Below are 17,409 nucleotides of genomic sequence, written 5' to 3'. Positions count from 1 at the left end.
TTATGTTTTCTTTTTAACATTAAACCAATAAAGTTAAATGCACTTAACTATCATTCTTAGTAAGCTTGAAAGTTGTCTTTTATACTTATAAATCAGGCCGGAGTAGTATATACTCGAACACGGAAGAAGATTTTTAGTAAATTGAAGGTCAGTTAACTTTTATAAAATAACTTAGAGAGAGAGAGAGAGAGAGAGAGAGAGAGAGAGAGAGAGAGAGAGAGAGAGAGAGAGAGAGAGAGAGAGAGAGAGTGTGCAACCAGTGATCCAATATTACAAGTATTGATAATGGAAATATTATGATTCTGAATCACAAATATTGATAATAAAAAGTATATATCTTAGATGTTACGTTGTGAATGACACATATTGATAGTTTAGAGGGATATAACCCACGACCAGTTAAAATTTCTCCCTCGGTTGATAGTTCAACCGAGAGAAAAAGTAGTGCACTTTCCATGACACGCTTCTTTACCTCACCCAGCAAACTGAGATAAAAGCTCTTTTTTAACCTAGGGGAAATAACTCATAAGTAGTAGTGAAATGTATAAAAAAGTTCTAAGAAGAAAAAGAGTAACAGAGAAGCGATATATTTCTCATTTATGTGTTTTTATGAAGTGAACACAAGTCTTCCTTACATGGGAAAACAATTACCTAGAGGCGCTAGTTAGTTATAACCTATCCTTTTAAGAAAGAAAGTGTAACCGTTTGGGGTTTAATTAATTAAGAGGTTTCCTAATCGAGTATAGAGCGGGTTTGCTCCACAATAGATTAGACAGCTGTTCTAATCCATTAGAGACGAAAGTATTAAATATTCTTAATTAAGTATGCTTCTTAATCAATTATTGCTTCCTAATAAGTTTTATTTACATTTTTGGCATAATTATAATCACATTAACATGTAAATCACATAGAACCACGCACAACACCTTTGTTAAAGCAATGAGAGTTAATAATGGCCAATAATTTTGCATGTTTTCTTTTTATTCTTCCTAAGGAATTATTCATGAATGAGAGTTAATAATGGTCAATAATTTTGCATGTTTTCTTTTTATTCTTCCTAAGGAATTATTCATGAAAGGAGTACGGTAGAATCTCCATAACAAAATGAATGAGTAGAAAGAAAACATTAACATATATTGAATATAGGTAGGCTTTTGTTGTTCCATTAAAACTTACTCACAATTTTGGTGTTATGCGGTGTCACATGACATCTTTATTATAAATTGTGTCTCTAATTCTATTCATAATAATTATTTGTCATATTTTTATGCATAATAAGCTTATTAATTATTTTTTTAATAATTTTTTTGGTTCTTTAAATGATGCACCTATCTTACATTCACATTATATCAAATTGGATCCTGAAGGTAGAAAATGTATGTACCTAAATTTTAAAAAAATGGAATGAAGGGGTTTATACATTTTTATCTGAATAATAAAGAAATATTTGTTGATAGAAATATCACACACCATGAACACATCATGTCTAACTAATAATCTAAATTATAAACCTTTTAATTAAAAATATATCATTCTTTTGGGAGAATATTTTATAATTAAATTTTAATTATTCATCCACCTAGAGATACAATATAACATAACATAACATCGCCAAATTCCACTATGTCATAAGCAACAAGTTTAAAACTCACTGTTCTCATCTCTCCATTCTACTATGCAAAGGAATTCGCCATCGTATCTTATAGTTTATGTGTGCAATGGTTTTGATGGTTCAAAAGGGTGCTTTTAACCTTATATGAATTTCTTTGCAAGAAAAATTAGCGGAAATTTTCACCAATCCAAAACTCAACTCATTTATATCCAAAGCTTAACAATGATAGATATCTATAATGTTTCCGCTTAAGAGAGAATATTGAGAAAAAAAATATTATGCAAGTCTGGTGTCTAAAATTATTTTGATTATTTATATTAAAATAAATTAAAGTTTAAGTACGGGGAATAGTGTTTGATGTAAATATTGGTGTAAGAAATGGGGTGTAGGAATAACATTACTCTACAATATAACATAACATAACACCACCAAATTCCACTATGTCATAAACAACGTCCGTTTAAAACTCATTGTTCTCACCTCTCCATTCTACTATGCAAAGAAATTCACCATCTTATCTTAAAGATTATATGTGCAATGCTTTTGATGGTTCAAAAGGGTGATCTTAAACTTTTATATATCCCCTATGATTCTTCTAGTTTGACTAATTAAAAAACAATTCAATCATTTAAAGAACTATTAATATAAGTTGCTTCAAACTCGTTTTTCATAAACTAAAAGGGTAATTTTGACATCTATTAATATAATATTCATTACTAATGATTCATCATAAACAAAATCACATAATTTTTAAAAATGATATATTTCAAAAATGATTCTTAGAAAAATCATTTTAAAATATCTTCAAATTTAAGTTTTTTTTTTAGATTTTGATGTCAAAAAAAGTCATAACAAAATTATGAAATACCTAAAATAAAAATTTTATGATGAACTATTGAAAATGATTTTTCATTAGAAGTTTTTTTTCTTAAAATATCTAATACTATAAAATATTTTTAAAAAACATAAACAAATGATCCTGAATAGTAGTCGTGTGAAAAATTCTAGTATCAATTTTATCTGAAAATAATACTATCGTCAATTTAATTTAATTTTTTTATTTTAGTCTTACGTAATCGTTTACAAGTTGCATGCAATTTTGAGTGGTTAAAGGATTTATGTATTTGTTTATTAACTTAAAATATACAATTAAAACCAATTTAAATCTTATTAGATAATAAACTAATTTACATTAAAATAATTTTAAAATTTTAATGACAAATTCTTTTTGTAATAAAATGGGATTCAACTAAATTTTCAATTACTTATTCCATTATACTATAAATAGATTAACAGAGTGTCATTTAAAGTTTATTTAACGATGTTTATCATATCATTAAGTTTGATGATTCAATACAAGAATTATCTCTTATCCCAAATCTTATAATAGTGTATTGACACTAAATCTAACGAAATAATGCTCATAACTTAACAAATTACAAGGATGCAAACGATTAAAAATACTAAATTGATACATATTGTTGAAAACAATTTAATGTTTGTTACGACTTCCAGTTATCATATTTAAAATTATTGACACTATAAAATAATCATAAAATTTAATATCTATTATATAGAGAAAGAAATTTAGTAGAAGTCTTCATCATATAAATACCTAAATTTTACAATACACAAATTCAAACGATGGCAGGTGGAGTTTTAGTTGCTTCAACAAATGGAAGGCAATATGAGGGGAAGGTTACAATGTTTGTTTTGGTCACATGTTTGGTGGCGGCCATGGGAGGTCTACTTTTTGGTTATGATCTTGGTATTACAGGAGGAGTGACTTCCATGGAACCATTCTTGGTTAAATTCTTCCCTGGTGTTTACAAACAAATGAAAGATGAATCCGGACACGAGAGCCAATATTGCAAATTTGATAACGAGCTCCTTACTTTATTCACATCTTCCTTGTATCTTGCAGCTCTGATAGCGTCTTTCTTTGCTTCCACAACTACAAGAATGTTAGGACGCAAGGCCTCAATGTTTGCAGGTGGCTTGTTTTTCCTTGTTGGTGCATTGCTCAATGGTTTTGCTGTAAACATTGAAATGCTTATAATTGGCCGCATATTACTTGGTTTTGGTGTAGGATATTGTAATCAGGTAAAAATCGGTATCGTTATTATGATTTTATGTTTTTATGTGTATAGGATCAAGAATATTGCAAATTAATTGCCTATCATTTTTTGTTACTCATAAACAGTCAGTTCCAATGTATTTGTCTGAAATGGCTCCAGCAAAGATTAGAGGTGCGCTCAACATGGGATTCCAAATGATGATCACTATTGGAATCCTAGGGGCAAACATTATCAACTACTTTACTTCAAATCTTGAGAGTGGATGGAGAATTTCTTTGGGTATCGGAGCTGTCCCTGCAATTTTGTTATGTATAGGATCGTTTTTCTTAGGCGACACACCAAACTCTATGATTGAAAGGGGCCAAAAAGAAGGAGCTAAGAAAATGTTGCAAAAGATTCGTGGAATTGATAATGTTGATGAGGAGTTCCAAGATCTAATTGATGCTAGTGAGGAAGCCAAAAAGGTGGAACATCCATGGAAGAATATTACACAATTAAGATACAGACCTCAACTAACGTTTTGCTCACTCATTCCATTCTTCCAGCAACTCACGGGCATCAATGTTATCATGTTTTATGCCCCCGTCCTTTTCAAAACTTTGGGCTTTGGAAACGATGCTTCCCTCATGTCCTCAGTAATTACTGGAGGTGTCAATGTTGTAGCTACTTTTGTTTCCATCTTCACCGTGGACAAGTTTGGAAGAAAGATTTTGTTTCTTGAAGGTGGTGTCCAAATGTTTATTTGTCAGGTGACAATTACATCTTAACTAATAATTAATTATTTATTTTACCGTTCAAATTAATCTATTTTACAAACATAGCTAATATAAATGTGATCATTATTGATTGTAGATTGTTGTTGGAAGCATGATTGCTATCAAGTTTGGAGTTAGTGGTGAAGGATCGTTTACACATATTGAAGCCAATCTTCTTTTGTTCTTTATATGTGCGTATGTTGCGGCATATGCATGGTCTTGGGGTCCATTGGGATGGTTAGTTCCTAGTGAAATATGCTCTCTTGAGGTTCGCTCTGCAGGTCAAGCTACCAATGTTGCTGTTAACATGTTGTTTACCTTTGCCATTGCTCAAGTTTTTCTTACTATGCTTTGTCACTTGAAGTTTGGACTTTTCTTCTTCTTTGCTGGATTTGTGGTTATAATGACAATATTCATTGTCTTGTTTTTTCCTGAGACAAATAATGTCCCAATTGAAGAAATGAATAAAGTGTGGAAATCTCATTGGTTTTGGACAAAGTTTGTTTCTGATGTTGTCGTTGATCATGATCGTCAGGTCGTTGTTTGATATTAGAAAATGCTCAGGAATTAGACCAATATATGTATAATATAATATCTTTTATTAATTCAATTTGATGTTGTTATAGGAATCTTGTATATAAGAATTCTTTAAAAAAAGAGAATATTTGTATATATTTAGGAATAGTCTTTAATATATTGGTACTTCAATATAATGTGTTTATAATTTTTTAATAAAGTTGACTCTCCTTTATTTACTACTTCAAATATAAATTGTTTATCCAATAACAAATACTTCTACAAAGTCAATTAAATTACTTTTGTAACTTTGTAATTAAGATGATAATACATGTACTTTTTTCGATGAAAAATCTTAATTAAATAATCAACTAAGAATTAACATCCTATTGGTCTCCAAGTTGTAACAATGAACGGAAATTCTTTTAAATTACACAAAAGCATTACATCATAGGAAAAAAAACAAGAAAAAATTAAAATTTGAAAACACATAAGATGAAAATATATAAAAAAGATAGAATAGAACCTAGTATTAAAATTGAGATAAATAAAACACAATGTCAATGAAAGTAATTGGAAAAAAATCTCATGATAACCTATTTAATATTGAATAATCTTTAATCCTCTGACTTTGTATTAGTATAAGTAGATTATATAACTCTACTAGGATGAATGAGTGAAGAAGTGGGGTGATAAAGAGGTCAAATATTTAACACTTATCCTCAATATACAAATTAAACAATATTTATATTTCTCGTACCAATTAAAAAAATAGATGACAAAAAATAAAAATGATATTGTTGATAGTTTGTGTACTCCCTCCGACCTTAATTATTAGAAAAAGTCTTCTGAAATTGTTAGTCTTAAATATAAGCAAATGTCAACAGATCTAAACTCATTTATTGCCTTAATTCTAAAGTTATCCTTGTATTAATTACTTAATGTTGATGAATATTTAATTAAAGATATATTAGTAATTATGTTTTCTTTTTAACATTAAACCAATAAAGTTAAATGCACTTAACTATCATTCTTAGTAAGCTTGAAAGTTGTCTTTTATACTTATAAATCAGGCCGGAGTAGTATATACTCGAACACGGAAGAAGATTTTTAGTAAATTGAAGGTCAGTTAACTTTTATAAAATAACTTAGGGAGAGAGAGAGAGAGAGAGAGAGAGAGAGAGAGAGAGAGAGAGAGAGAGAGAGAGAGAGAGAGAGAGAGAGTGTGCAACCAGTGATCCAATATTACAAGTATTGATAATGGAAATATTATGATTCTGAATCACAAATATTGATAATAAAAAGTATATATCTTAGATGTTACGTTGTGAATGACACATATTGATAGTTTAGAGGGATATAACCCACGACCAGTTAAAATTTCTCCCTCGGTTGATAGTTCAACCGAGAGAAAAAGTAGTGCACTTTCCATGACACGCTTCTTTACCTCACCCAGCAAACTGAGATAAAAGCTCTTTTTTAACCTAGGGGAAATAACTCATAAGTAGTAGTGAAATGTATAAAAAAGTTCTAAGAAGAAAAAGAGTAACAGAGAAGCGATATATTTCTCATTTATGTGTTTTTATGAAGTGAACACAAGTCTTCCTTACATGGGAAAACAATTACCTAGAGGCGCTAGTTAGTTATAACCTATCCTTTTAAGAAAGAAAGTGTAACCGTTTGGGGTTTAATTAATTAAGAGGTTTCCTAATCGAGTATAGAGCGGGTTTGCTCCACAATAGATTAGACAGCTGTTCTAATCCATTAGAGACGAAAGTATTAAATATTCTTAATTAAGTATGCTTCTTAATCAATTATTGCTTCCTAATAAGTTTTATTTACATTTTTGGCATAATTATAATCACATTAACATGTAAATCACATAGAACCACGCACAACACCTTTGTTAAAGCAATGAGAGTTAATAATGGCCAATAATTTTGCATGTTTTCTTTTTATTCTTCCTAAGGAATTATTCATGAATGAGAGTTAATAATGGTCAATAATTTTGCATGTTTTCTTTTTATTCTTCCTAAGGAATTATTCATGAAAGGAGTACGGTAGAATCTCCATAACAAAATGAATGAGTAGAAAGAAAACATTAACATATATTGAATATAGGTAGGCTTTTGTTGTTCCATTAAAACTTACTCACAATTTTGGTGTTATGCGGTGTCACATGACATCTTTATTATAAATTGTGTCTCTAATTCTATTCATAATAATTATTTGTCATATTTTTATGCATAATAAGCTTATTAATTATTTTTTTAATAATTTTTTTGGTTCTTTAAATGATGCACCTATCTTACATTCACATTATATCAAATTGGATCCTGAAGGTAGAAAATGTATGTACCTAAATTTTAAAAAAATGGAATGAAGGGGTTTATACATTTTTATCTGAATAATAAAGAAATATTTGTTGATAGAAATATCACACACCATGAACACATCATGTCTAACTAATAATCTAAATTATAAACCTTTTAATTAAAAATATATCATTCTTTTGGGAGAATATTTTATAATTAAATTTTAATTATTCATCCACCTAGAGATACAATATAACATAACATAACATCGCCAAATTCCACTATGTCATAAGCAACAAGTTTAAAACTCACTGTTCTCATCTCTCCATTCTACTATGCAAAGGAATTCACCATCGTATCTTATAGTTTATGTGTGCAATGGTTTTGATGGTTCAAAAGGGTGCTTTTAACCTTATATGAATTTCTTTGCAAGAAAAATTAGCGGAAATTTTCACCAATCCAAAACTCAACTCATTTATATCCAAAGCTTAACAATGATAGATATCTATAATGTTTCCGCTTAAGAGAGAATATTGAGAAAAAAAATATTATGCAAGTCTGGTGTCTAAAATTATTTTGATTATTTATATTAAAATAAATTAAAGTTTAAGTACGGGGAATAGTGTTTGATGTAAATATTGGTGTAAGAAATGGGGTGTAGGAATAACATTACTCTACAATATAACATAACATAACACCACCAAATTCCACTATGTCATAAACAACGTCCGTTTAAAACTCATTGTTCTCACCTCTCCATTCTACTATGCAAAGAAATTCACCATCTTATCTTAAAGATTATATGTGCAATGCTTTTGATGGTTCAAAAGGGTGATCTTAAACTTTTATATATCCCCTATGATTCTTCTAGTTTGACTAATTAAAAAACAATTCAATCATTTAAAGAACTATTAATATAAGTTGCTTCAAACTCGTTTTTCATAAACTAAAAGGGTAATTTTGACATCTATTAATATAATATTCATTACTAATGATTCATCATAAACAAAATCACATAATTTTTAAAAATGATATATTTCAAAAATGATTCTTAGAAAAATCATTTTAAAATATCTTCAAATTTAAGTTTTTTTTTTAGATTTTGATGTCAAAAAAAGTCATAACAAAATTATGAAATACCTAAAATAAAAATTTTATGATGAACTATTGAAAATGATTTTTCATTAGAAGTTTTTTTTCTTAAAATATCTAATACTATAAAATATTTTTAAAAAACATAAACAAATGATCCTGAATAGTAGTCGTGTGAAAAATTCTAGTATCAATTTTATCTGAAAATAATACTATCGTCAATTTAATTTAATTTTTTTATTTTAGTCTTACGTAATCGTTTACAAGTTGCATGCAATTTTGAGTGGTTAAAGGATTTATGTATTTGTTTATTAACTTAAAATATACAATTAAAACCAATTTAAATCTTATTAGATAATAAACTAATTTACATTAAAATAATTTTAAAATTTTAATGACAAATTCTTTTTGTAATAAAATGGGATTCAACTAAATTTTCAATTACTTATTCCATTATACTATAAATAGATTAACAGAGTGTCATTTAAAGTTTATTTAACGATGTTTATCATATCATTAAGTTTGATGATTCAATACAAGAATTATCTCTTATCCCAAATCTTATAATAGTGTATTGACACTAAATCTAACGAAATAATGCTCATAACTTAACAAATTACAAGGATGCAAACGATTAAAAATACTAAATTGATACATATTGTTGAAAACAATTTAATGTTTGTTACGACTTCCAGTTATCATATTTAAAATTATTGACACTATAAAATAATCATAAAATTTAATATCTATTATATAGAGAAAGAAATTTAGTAGAAGTCTTCATCATATAAATACCTAAATTTTACAATACACAAATTCAAACGATGGCAGGTGGAGTTTTAGTTGCTTCAACAAATGGAAGGCAATATGAGGGGAAGGTTACAATGTTTGTTTTGGTCACATGTTTGGTGGCGGCCATGGGAGGTCTACTTTTTGGTTATGATCTTGGTATTACAGGAGGAGTGACTTCCATGGAACCATTCTTGGTTAAATTCTTCCCTGGTGTTTACAAACAAATGAAAGATGAATCCGGACACGAGAGCCAATATTGCAAATTTGATAACGAGCTCCTTACTTTATTCACATCTTCCTTGTATCTTGCAGCTCTGATAGCGTCTTTCTTTGCTTCCACAACTACAAGAATGTTAGGACGCAAGGCCTCAATGTTTGCAGGTGGCTTGTTTTTCCTTGTTGGTGCATTGCTCAATGGTTTTGCTGTAAACATTGAAATGCTTATAATTGGCCGCATATTACTTGGTTTTGGTGTAGGATATTGTAATCAGGTAAAAATCGGTATCGTTATTATGATTTTATGTTTTTATGTGTATAGGATCAAGAATATTGCAAATTAATTGCCTATCATTTTTTGTTACTCATAAACAGTCAGTTCCAATGTATTTGTCTGAAATGGCTCCAGCAAAGATTAGAGGTGCGCTCAACATGGGATTCCAAATGATGATCACTATTGGAATCCTAGGGGCAAACATTATCAACTACTTTACTTCAAATCTTGAGAGTGGATGGAGAATTTCTTTGGGTATCGGAGCTGTCCCTGCAATTTTGTTATGTATAGGATCGTTTTTCTTAGGCGACACACCAAACTCTATGATTGAAAGGGGCCAAAAAGAAGGAGCTAAGAAAATGTTGCAAAAGATTCGTGGAATTGATAATGTTGATGAGGAGTTCCAAGATCTAATTGATGCTAGTGAGGAAGCCAAAAAGGTGGAACATCCATGGAAGAATATTACACAATTAAGATACAGACCTCAACTAACGTTTTGCTCACTCATTCCATTCTTCCAGCAACTCACGGGCATCAATGTTATCATGTTTTATGCCCCCGTCCTTTTCAAAACTTTGGGCTTTGGAAACGATGCTTCCCTCATGTCCTCAGTAATTACTGGAGGTGTCAATGTTGTAGCTACTTTTGTTTCCATCTTCACCGTGGACAAGTTTGGAAGAAAGATTTTGTTTCTTGAAGGTGGTGTCCAAATGTTTATTTGTCAGGTGACAATTACATCTTAACTAATAATTAATTATTTATTTTACCGTTCAAATTAATCTATTTTACAAACATAGCTAATATAAATGTGATCATTATTGATTGTAGATTGTTGTTGGAAGCATGATTGCTATCAAGTTTGGAGTTAGTGGTGAAGGATCGTTTACACATATTGAAGCCAATCTTCTTTTGTTCTTTATATGTGCGTATGTTGCGGCATATGCATGGTCTTGGGGTCCATTGGGATGGTTAGTTCCTAGTGAAATATGCTCTCTTGAGGTTCGCTCTGCAGGTCAAGCTACCAATGTTGCTGTTAACATGTTGTTTACCTTTGCCATTGCTCAAGTTTTTCTTACTATGCTTTGTCACTTGAAGTTTGGACTTTTCTTCTTCTTTGCTGGATTTGTGGTTATAATGACAATATTCATTGTCTTGTTTTTTCCTGAGACAAATAATGTCCCAATTGAAGAAATGAATAAAGTGTGGAAATCTCATTGGTTTTGGACAAAGTTTGTTTCTGATGTTGTCGTTGATCATGATCGTCAGGTCGTTGTTTGATATTAGAAAATGCTCAGGAATTAGACCAATATATGTATAATATAATATCTTTTATTAATTCAATTTGATGTTGTTATAGGAATCTTGTATATAAGAATTCTTTAAAAAAGAGAATATTTGTATATATTTAGGAATAGTCTTTAATATATTGGTACTTCAATATAATGTGTTTATAATTTTTTAATAAAGTTGACTCTCCTTTATTTACTACTTCAAATATAAATTGTTTATCCAATAACAAATACTTCTACAAAGTCAATTAAATTACTTTTGTAACTTTGTAATTAAGATGATAATACATGTACTTTTTTCGATGAAAAATCTTAATTAAATAATCAACTAAGAATTAACATCCTATTGGTCTCCAAGTTGTAACAATGAACGGAAATTCTTTTAAATTACACAAAAGCATTACATCATAGGAAAAAAAACAAGAAAAAATTAAAATTTGAAAACACATAAGATGAAAATATATAAAAAAGATAGAATAGAACCTAGTATTAAAATTGAGATAAATAAAACACAATGTCAATGAAAGTAATTGGAAAAAAATCTCATGATAACCTATTTAATATTGAATAATATTTAATCCTCTGACTTTGTATTAGTATAAGTAGATTATATAACTCTACTAGGATGAATGAGTGAAGAAGTGGGGTGATAAAGAGGTCAAATATTTAACACTTATCCTCAATATACAAATTAAACAATATTTATATTTCTCGTACCAATTAAAAAAATAGATGACAAAAAATAAAAATGATATTGTTGATAGTTTGTGTACTCCCTCCGACCTTAATTATTAGAAAAAGTCTTCTGAAATTGTTAGTCTTAAATATAAGCAAATGTCAACAGATCTAAACTCATTTATTGCCTTAATTCTAAAGTTATCCTTGTATTAATTACTTAATGTTGATGAATATTTAATTAAAGATATATTAGTAATTATGTTTTCTTTTTAACATTAAACCAATAAAGTTAAATGCACTTAACTATCATTCTTAGTAAGCTTGAAAGTTGTCTTTTATACTTATAAATCAGGCCGGAGTAGTATATACTCGAACACGGAAGAAGATTTTTAGTAAATTGAAGGTCAGTTAACTTTTATAAAATAACTTAGGAGAGAGAGAGAGAGAGAGAGAGAGAGAGAGAGAGAGAGAGAGAGAGAGAGAGAGAGAGAGAGAGAGAGAGAGTGTGCAACCAGTGATCCAATATTACAAGTATTGATAATGGAAATATTATGATTCTGAATCACAAATATTGATAATAAAAAGTATATATCTTAGATGTTACGTTGTGAATGACACATATTGATAGTTTAGAGGGATATAACCCACGACCAGTTAAAATTTCTCCCTCGGTTGATAGTTCAACCGAGAGAAAAAGTAGTGCACTTTCCATGACACGCTTCTTTACCTCACCCAGCAAACTGAGATAAAAGCTCTTTTTTAACCTAGGGGAAATAACTCATAAGTAGTAGTGAAATGTATAAAAAAGTTCTAAGAAGAAAAAGAGTAACAGAGAAGCGATATATTTCTCATTTATGTGTTTTTATGAAGTGAACACAAGTCTTCCTTACATGGGAAAACAATTACCTAGAGGCGCTAGTTAGTTATAACCTATCCTTTTAAGAAAGAAAGTGTAACCGTTTGGGGTTTAATTAATTAAGAGGTTTCCTAATCGAGTATAGAGCGGGTTTGCTCCACAATAGATTAGACAGCTGTTCTAATCCATTAGAGACGAAAGTATTAAATATTCTTAATTAAGTATGCTTCTTAATCAATTATTGCTTCCTAATAAGTTTTATTTACATTTTTGGCATAATTATAATCACATTAACATGTAAATCACATAGAACCACGCACAACACCTTTGTTAAAGCAATGAGAGTTAATAATGGCCAATAATTTTGCATGTTTTCTTTTTATTCTTCCTAAGGAATTATTCATGAATGAGAGTTAATAATGGTCAATAATTTTGCATGTTTTCTTTTTATTCTTCCTAAGGAATTATTCATGAAAGGAGTACGGTAGAATCTCCATAACAAAATGAATGAGTAGAAAGAAAACATTAACATATATTGAATATAGGTAGGCTTTTGTTGTTCCATTAAAACTTACTCACAATTTTGGTGTTATGCGGTGTCACATGACATCTTTATTATAAATTGTGTCTCTAATTCTATTCATAATAATTATTTGTCATATTTTTATGCATAATAAGCTTATTAATTATTTTTTTAATAATTTTTTTGGTTCTTTAAATGATGCACCTATCTTACATTCACATTATATCAAATTGGATCCTGAAGGTAGAAAATGTATGTACCTAAATTTTAAAAAAATGGAATGAAGGGGTTTATACATTTTTATCTGAATAATAAAGAAATATTTGTTGATAGAAATATCACACACCATGAACACATCATGTCTAACTAATAATCTAAATTATAAACCTTTTAATTAAAAATATATCATTCTTTTGGGAGAATATTTTATAATTAAATTTTAATTATTCATCCACCTAGAGATACAATATAACATAACATAACATCGCCAAATTCCACTATGTCATAAGCAACAAGTTTAAAACTCACTGTTCTCATCTCTCCATTCTACTATGCAAAGGAATTCACCATCGTATCTTATAGTTTATGTGTGCAATGGTTTTGATGGTTCAAAAGGGTGCTTTTAACCTTATATGAATTTCTTTGCAAGAAAAATTAGCGGAAATTTTCACCAATCCAAAACTCAACTCATTTATATCCAAAGCTTAACAATGATAGATATCTATAATGTTTCCGCTTAAGAGAGAATATTGAGAAAAAAAATATTATGCAAGTCTGGTGTCTAAAATTATTTTGATTATTTATATTAAAATAAATTAAAGTTTAAGTACGGGGAATAGTGTTTGATGTAAATATTGGTGTAAGAAATGGGGTGTAGGAATAACATTACTCTACAATATAACATAACATAACACCACCAAATTCCACTATGTCATAAACAACGTCCGTTTAAAACTCATTGTTCTCACCTCTCCATTCTACTATGCAAAGAAATTCACCATCTTATCTTAAAGATTATATGTGCAATGCTTTTGATGGTTCAAAAGGGTGATCTTAAACTTTTATATATCCCCTATGATTCTTCTAGTTTGACTAATTAAAAAACAATTCAATCATTTAAAGAACTATTAATATAAGTTGCTTCAAACTCGTTTTTCATAAACTAAAAGGGTAATTTTGACATCTATTAATATAATATTCATTACTAATGATTCATCATAAACAAAATCACATAATTTTTAAAAATGATATATTTCAAAAATGATTCTTAGAAAAATCATTTTAAAATATCTTCAAATTTAAGTTTTTTTTTTAGATTTTGATGTCAAAAAAAGTCATAACAAAATTATGAAATACCTAAAATAAAAATTTTATGATGAACTATTGAAAATGATTTTTCATTAGAAGTTTTTTTTCTTAAAATATCTAATACTATAAAATATTTTTAAAAAACATAAACAAATGATCCTGAATAGTAGTCGTGTGAAAAATTCTAGTATCAATTTTATCTGAAAATAATACTATCGTCAATTTAATTTAATTTTTTTATTTTAGTCTTACGTAATCGTTTACAAGTTGCATGCAATTTTGAGTGGTTAAAGGATTTATGTATTTGTTTATTAACTTAAAATATACAATTAAAACCAATTTAAATCTTATTAGATAATAAACTAATTTACATTAAAATAATTTTAAAATTTTAATGACAAATTCTTTTTGTAATAAAATGGGATTCAACTAAATTTTCAATTACTTATTCCATTATACTATAAATAGATTAACAGAGTGTCATTTAAAGTTTATTTAACGATGTTTATCATATCATTAAGTTTGATGATTCAATACAAGAATTATCTCTTATCCCAAATCTTATAATAGTGTATTGACACTAAATCTAACGAAATAATGCTCATAACTTAACAAATTACAAGGATGCAAACGATTAAAAATACTAAATTGATACATATTGTTGAAAACAATTTAATGTTTGTTACGACTTCCAGTTATCATATTTAAAATTATTGACACTATAAAATAATCATAAAATTTAATATCTATTATATAGAGAAAGAAATTTAGTAGAAGTCTTCATCATATAAATACCTAAATTTTACAATACACAAATTCAAACGATGGCAGGTGGAGTTTTAGTTGCTTCAACAAATGGAAGGCAATATGAGGGGAAGGTTACAATGTTTGTTTTGGTCACATGTTTGGTGGCGGCCATGGGAGGTCTACTTTTTGGTTATGATCTTGGTATTACAGGAGGAGTGACTTCCATGGAACCATTCTTGGTTAAATTCTTCCCTGGTGTTTACAAACAAATGAAAGATGAATCCGGACACGAGAGCCAATATTGCAAATTTGATAACGAGCTCCTTACTTTATTCACATCTTCCTTGTATCTTGCAGCTCTGATAGCGTCTTTCTTTGCTTCCACAACTACAAGAATGTTAGGACGCAAGGCCTCAATGTTTGCAGGTGGCTTGTTTTTCCTTGTTGGTGCATTGCTCAATGGTTTTGCTGTAAACATTGAAATGCTTATAATTGGCCGCATATTACTTGGTTTTGGTGTAGGATATTGTAATCAGGTAAAAATCGGTATCGTTATTATGATTTTATGTTTTTATGTGTATAGGATCAAGAATATTGCAAATTAATTGCCTATCATTTTTTGTTACTCATAAACAGTCAGTTCCAATGTATTTGTCTGAAATGGCTCCAGCAAAGATTAGAGGTGCGCTCAACATGGGATTCCAAATGATGATCACTATTGGAATCCTAGGGGCAAACATTATCAACTACTTTACTTCAAATCTTGAGAGTGGATGGAGAATTTCTTTGGGTATCGGAGCTGTCCCTGCAATTTTGTTATGTATAGGATCGTTTTTCTTAGGCGACACACCAAACTCTATGATTGAAAGGGGCCAAAAAGAAGGAGCTAAGAAAATGTTGCAAAAGATTCGTGGAATTGATAATGTTGATGAGGAGTTCCAAGATCTAATTGATGCTAGTGAGGAAGCCAAAAGGTGGAACATCCATGGAAGAATATTACACAATTAAGATACAGACCTCAACTAACGTTTTGCTCACTTATTCCATTCTTCCAGCAACTCACGGGCATCAATGTTATCATGTTTTATGCCCCCGTCCTTTTCAAAACTTTGGGCTTTGGAAACGATGCTTCCCTCATGTCCTCAGTAATTACTGGAGGTGTCAATGTTGTAGCTACTTTTGTTTCCATCTTCACCGTGGACAAGTTTGGAAGAAAGATTTTGTTTCTTGAAGGTGGTGTCCAAATGTTTATTTGTCAGGTGACAATTACATCTTAACTAATAATTAATTATTTATTTTACCGTTCAAATTAATCTATTTTACAAACATAGCTAATATAAATGTGATCATTATTGATTGTAGATTGTTGTTGGAAGCATGATTGCTATCAAGTTTGGAGTTAGTGGTGAAGGATCGTTTACACATATTGAAGCCAATCTTCTTTTGTTCTTTATATGTGCGTATGTTGCGGCATATGCATGGTCTTGGGGTCCATTGGGATGGTTAGTTCCTAGTGAAATATGCTCTCTTGAGGTTCGCTCTGCAGGTCAAGCTACCAATGTTGCTGTTAACATGTTGTTTACCTTTGCCATTGCTCAAGTTTTTCTTACTATGCTTTGTCACTTGAAGTTTGGACTTTTCTTCTTCTTTGCTGGATTTGTGGTTATAATGACAATATTCATTGTCTTGTTTTTTCCTGAGACAAATAATGTCCCAATTGAAGAAATGAATAAAGTGTGGAAATCTCATTGGTTTTGGACAAAGTTTGTTTCTGATGTTGTCGTTGATCATGATCATAAGGTCGTTGTTTGATATTAGAAAATGCTCAGGAATTAGACCAATATATGTATAATATAATATCTTTTATTAATTCAATTTGATGTTGTTATAGGAATCTTGTATATAAGAATTCTTAAAAAAAGAATATTTGTATATATTTAGGAATAGTCTTTAATATATTGGTACTTCAATATAATGTGTTTATAATTTTTTTAATAAAGTTGACTCTCCTTTATTTACTACTTCAAATATAAATTGTTTATCCAATAACAAATACTTCTACAAAGTCAATTAAATTACTTTTGTAACTTTGTAATTAAGATGATAATACATGTACTTTTTTCGATGAAAAATCTTAATTAAATAATCAACTAAGAATTAACATCCTATTGGTCTCCAAGTTGTAACAATGAACGGAAATTCTTTTAAATTACACAAAAGCATTACATCATAGGAAAAAAAACAAGAAAAAATTAAAATTTGAAAACACATAAGATGAAAATATATAAAAAAAGATAGAATAGAACCTAGTATTAAAATTGAGATAAATAAAACACAATGTCAATGAAAGTAATTGGA

General features: G+C 29.1%; 2 protein-coding genes and 1 pseudogene across 2 annotated transcripts; all 3 read left to right on the top strand.

Moving 5' to 3' along the window:
• Positions 1 to 3,256: 3,256 nt before the first annotated feature.
• On the top strand, positions 3,257 to 4,992 carry LOC127081907 (sugar transport protein 10). The gene is made up of 3 exons (XM_051022134.1): positions 3,257 to 3,715; positions 3,816 to 4,439; positions 4,543 to 4,992. The coding sequence occupies exons 1-3, from the start codon at positions 3,257 to 3,259 to the stop codon at positions 4,990 to 4,992; spliced, it is 1,533 nt and encodes a 510-aa protein (XP_050878091.1).
• A 4,200-nt stretch (positions 4,993 to 9,192) lies between these two features.
• Positions 9,193 to 10,928, top strand: LOC127081906 (sugar transport protein 10). The gene is made up of 3 exons (XM_051022133.1): positions 9,193 to 9,651; positions 9,752 to 10,375; positions 10,479 to 10,928. Exons 1-3 carry the CDS (start codon positions 9,193 to 9,195, stop codon positions 10,926 to 10,928), a joined length of 1,533 nt encoding a protein of 510 aa, XP_050878090.1.
• Positions 10,929 to 15,128: 4,200 nt separating this feature from the next.
• On the top strand, positions 15,129 to 16,863 carry LOC127086176 (sugar transport protein 10-like; annotated as a pseudogene).
• Positions 16,864 to 17,409: the final 546 nt, after the last annotated feature.

This window comes from Lathyrus oleraceus, chromosome 5 (assembly GCF_024323335.1).
Source record: "Lathyrus oleraceus cultivar Zhongwan6 chromosome 5, CAAS_Psat_ZW6_1.0, whole genome shotgun sequence".
NCBI lineage: Eukaryota > Viridiplantae > Streptophyta > Magnoliopsida > Fabales > Fabaceae > Lathyrus > Lathyrus oleraceus.
This window is presented reverse-complemented; position numbering and strand designations above follow the sequence as displayed.

What these genes read in the sequence shown, in the direction of transcription:
- LOC127081907 (XM_051022134.1), top strand. Translation starts at nt 3,257, where the DNA reads ATGGCAGGTGGAGTTTTAGTTGCTTCAACAAATGGAAGGCAATATGAG. An exon ending in GTGTAGGATATTGTAATCAG is followed by an intron (nt 3,716 to 3,815) that starts GTAAAAATCGGT and finishes ACTCATAAACAG; the next exon opens with TCAGTTCCAATGTATTTGTC. An exon ending in TCCAAATGTTTATTTGTCAG is followed by an intron (nt 4,440 to 4,542) that starts GTGACAATTACA and finishes TATTGATTGTAG; the next exon opens with ATTGTTGTTGGAAGCATGAT.
- LOC127081906 (XM_051022133.1), top strand. Translation starts at nt 9,193, where the DNA reads ATGGCAGGTGGAGTTTTAGTTGCTTCAACAAATGGAAGGCAATATGAG. An exon ending in GTGTAGGATATTGTAATCAG is followed by an intron (nt 9,652 to 9,751) that starts GTAAAAATCGGT and finishes ACTCATAAACAG; the next exon opens with TCAGTTCCAATGTATTTGTC. An exon ending in TCCAAATGTTTATTTGTCAG is followed by an intron (nt 10,376 to 10,478) that starts GTGACAATTACA and finishes TATTGATTGTAG; the next exon opens with ATTGTTGTTGGAAGCATGAT.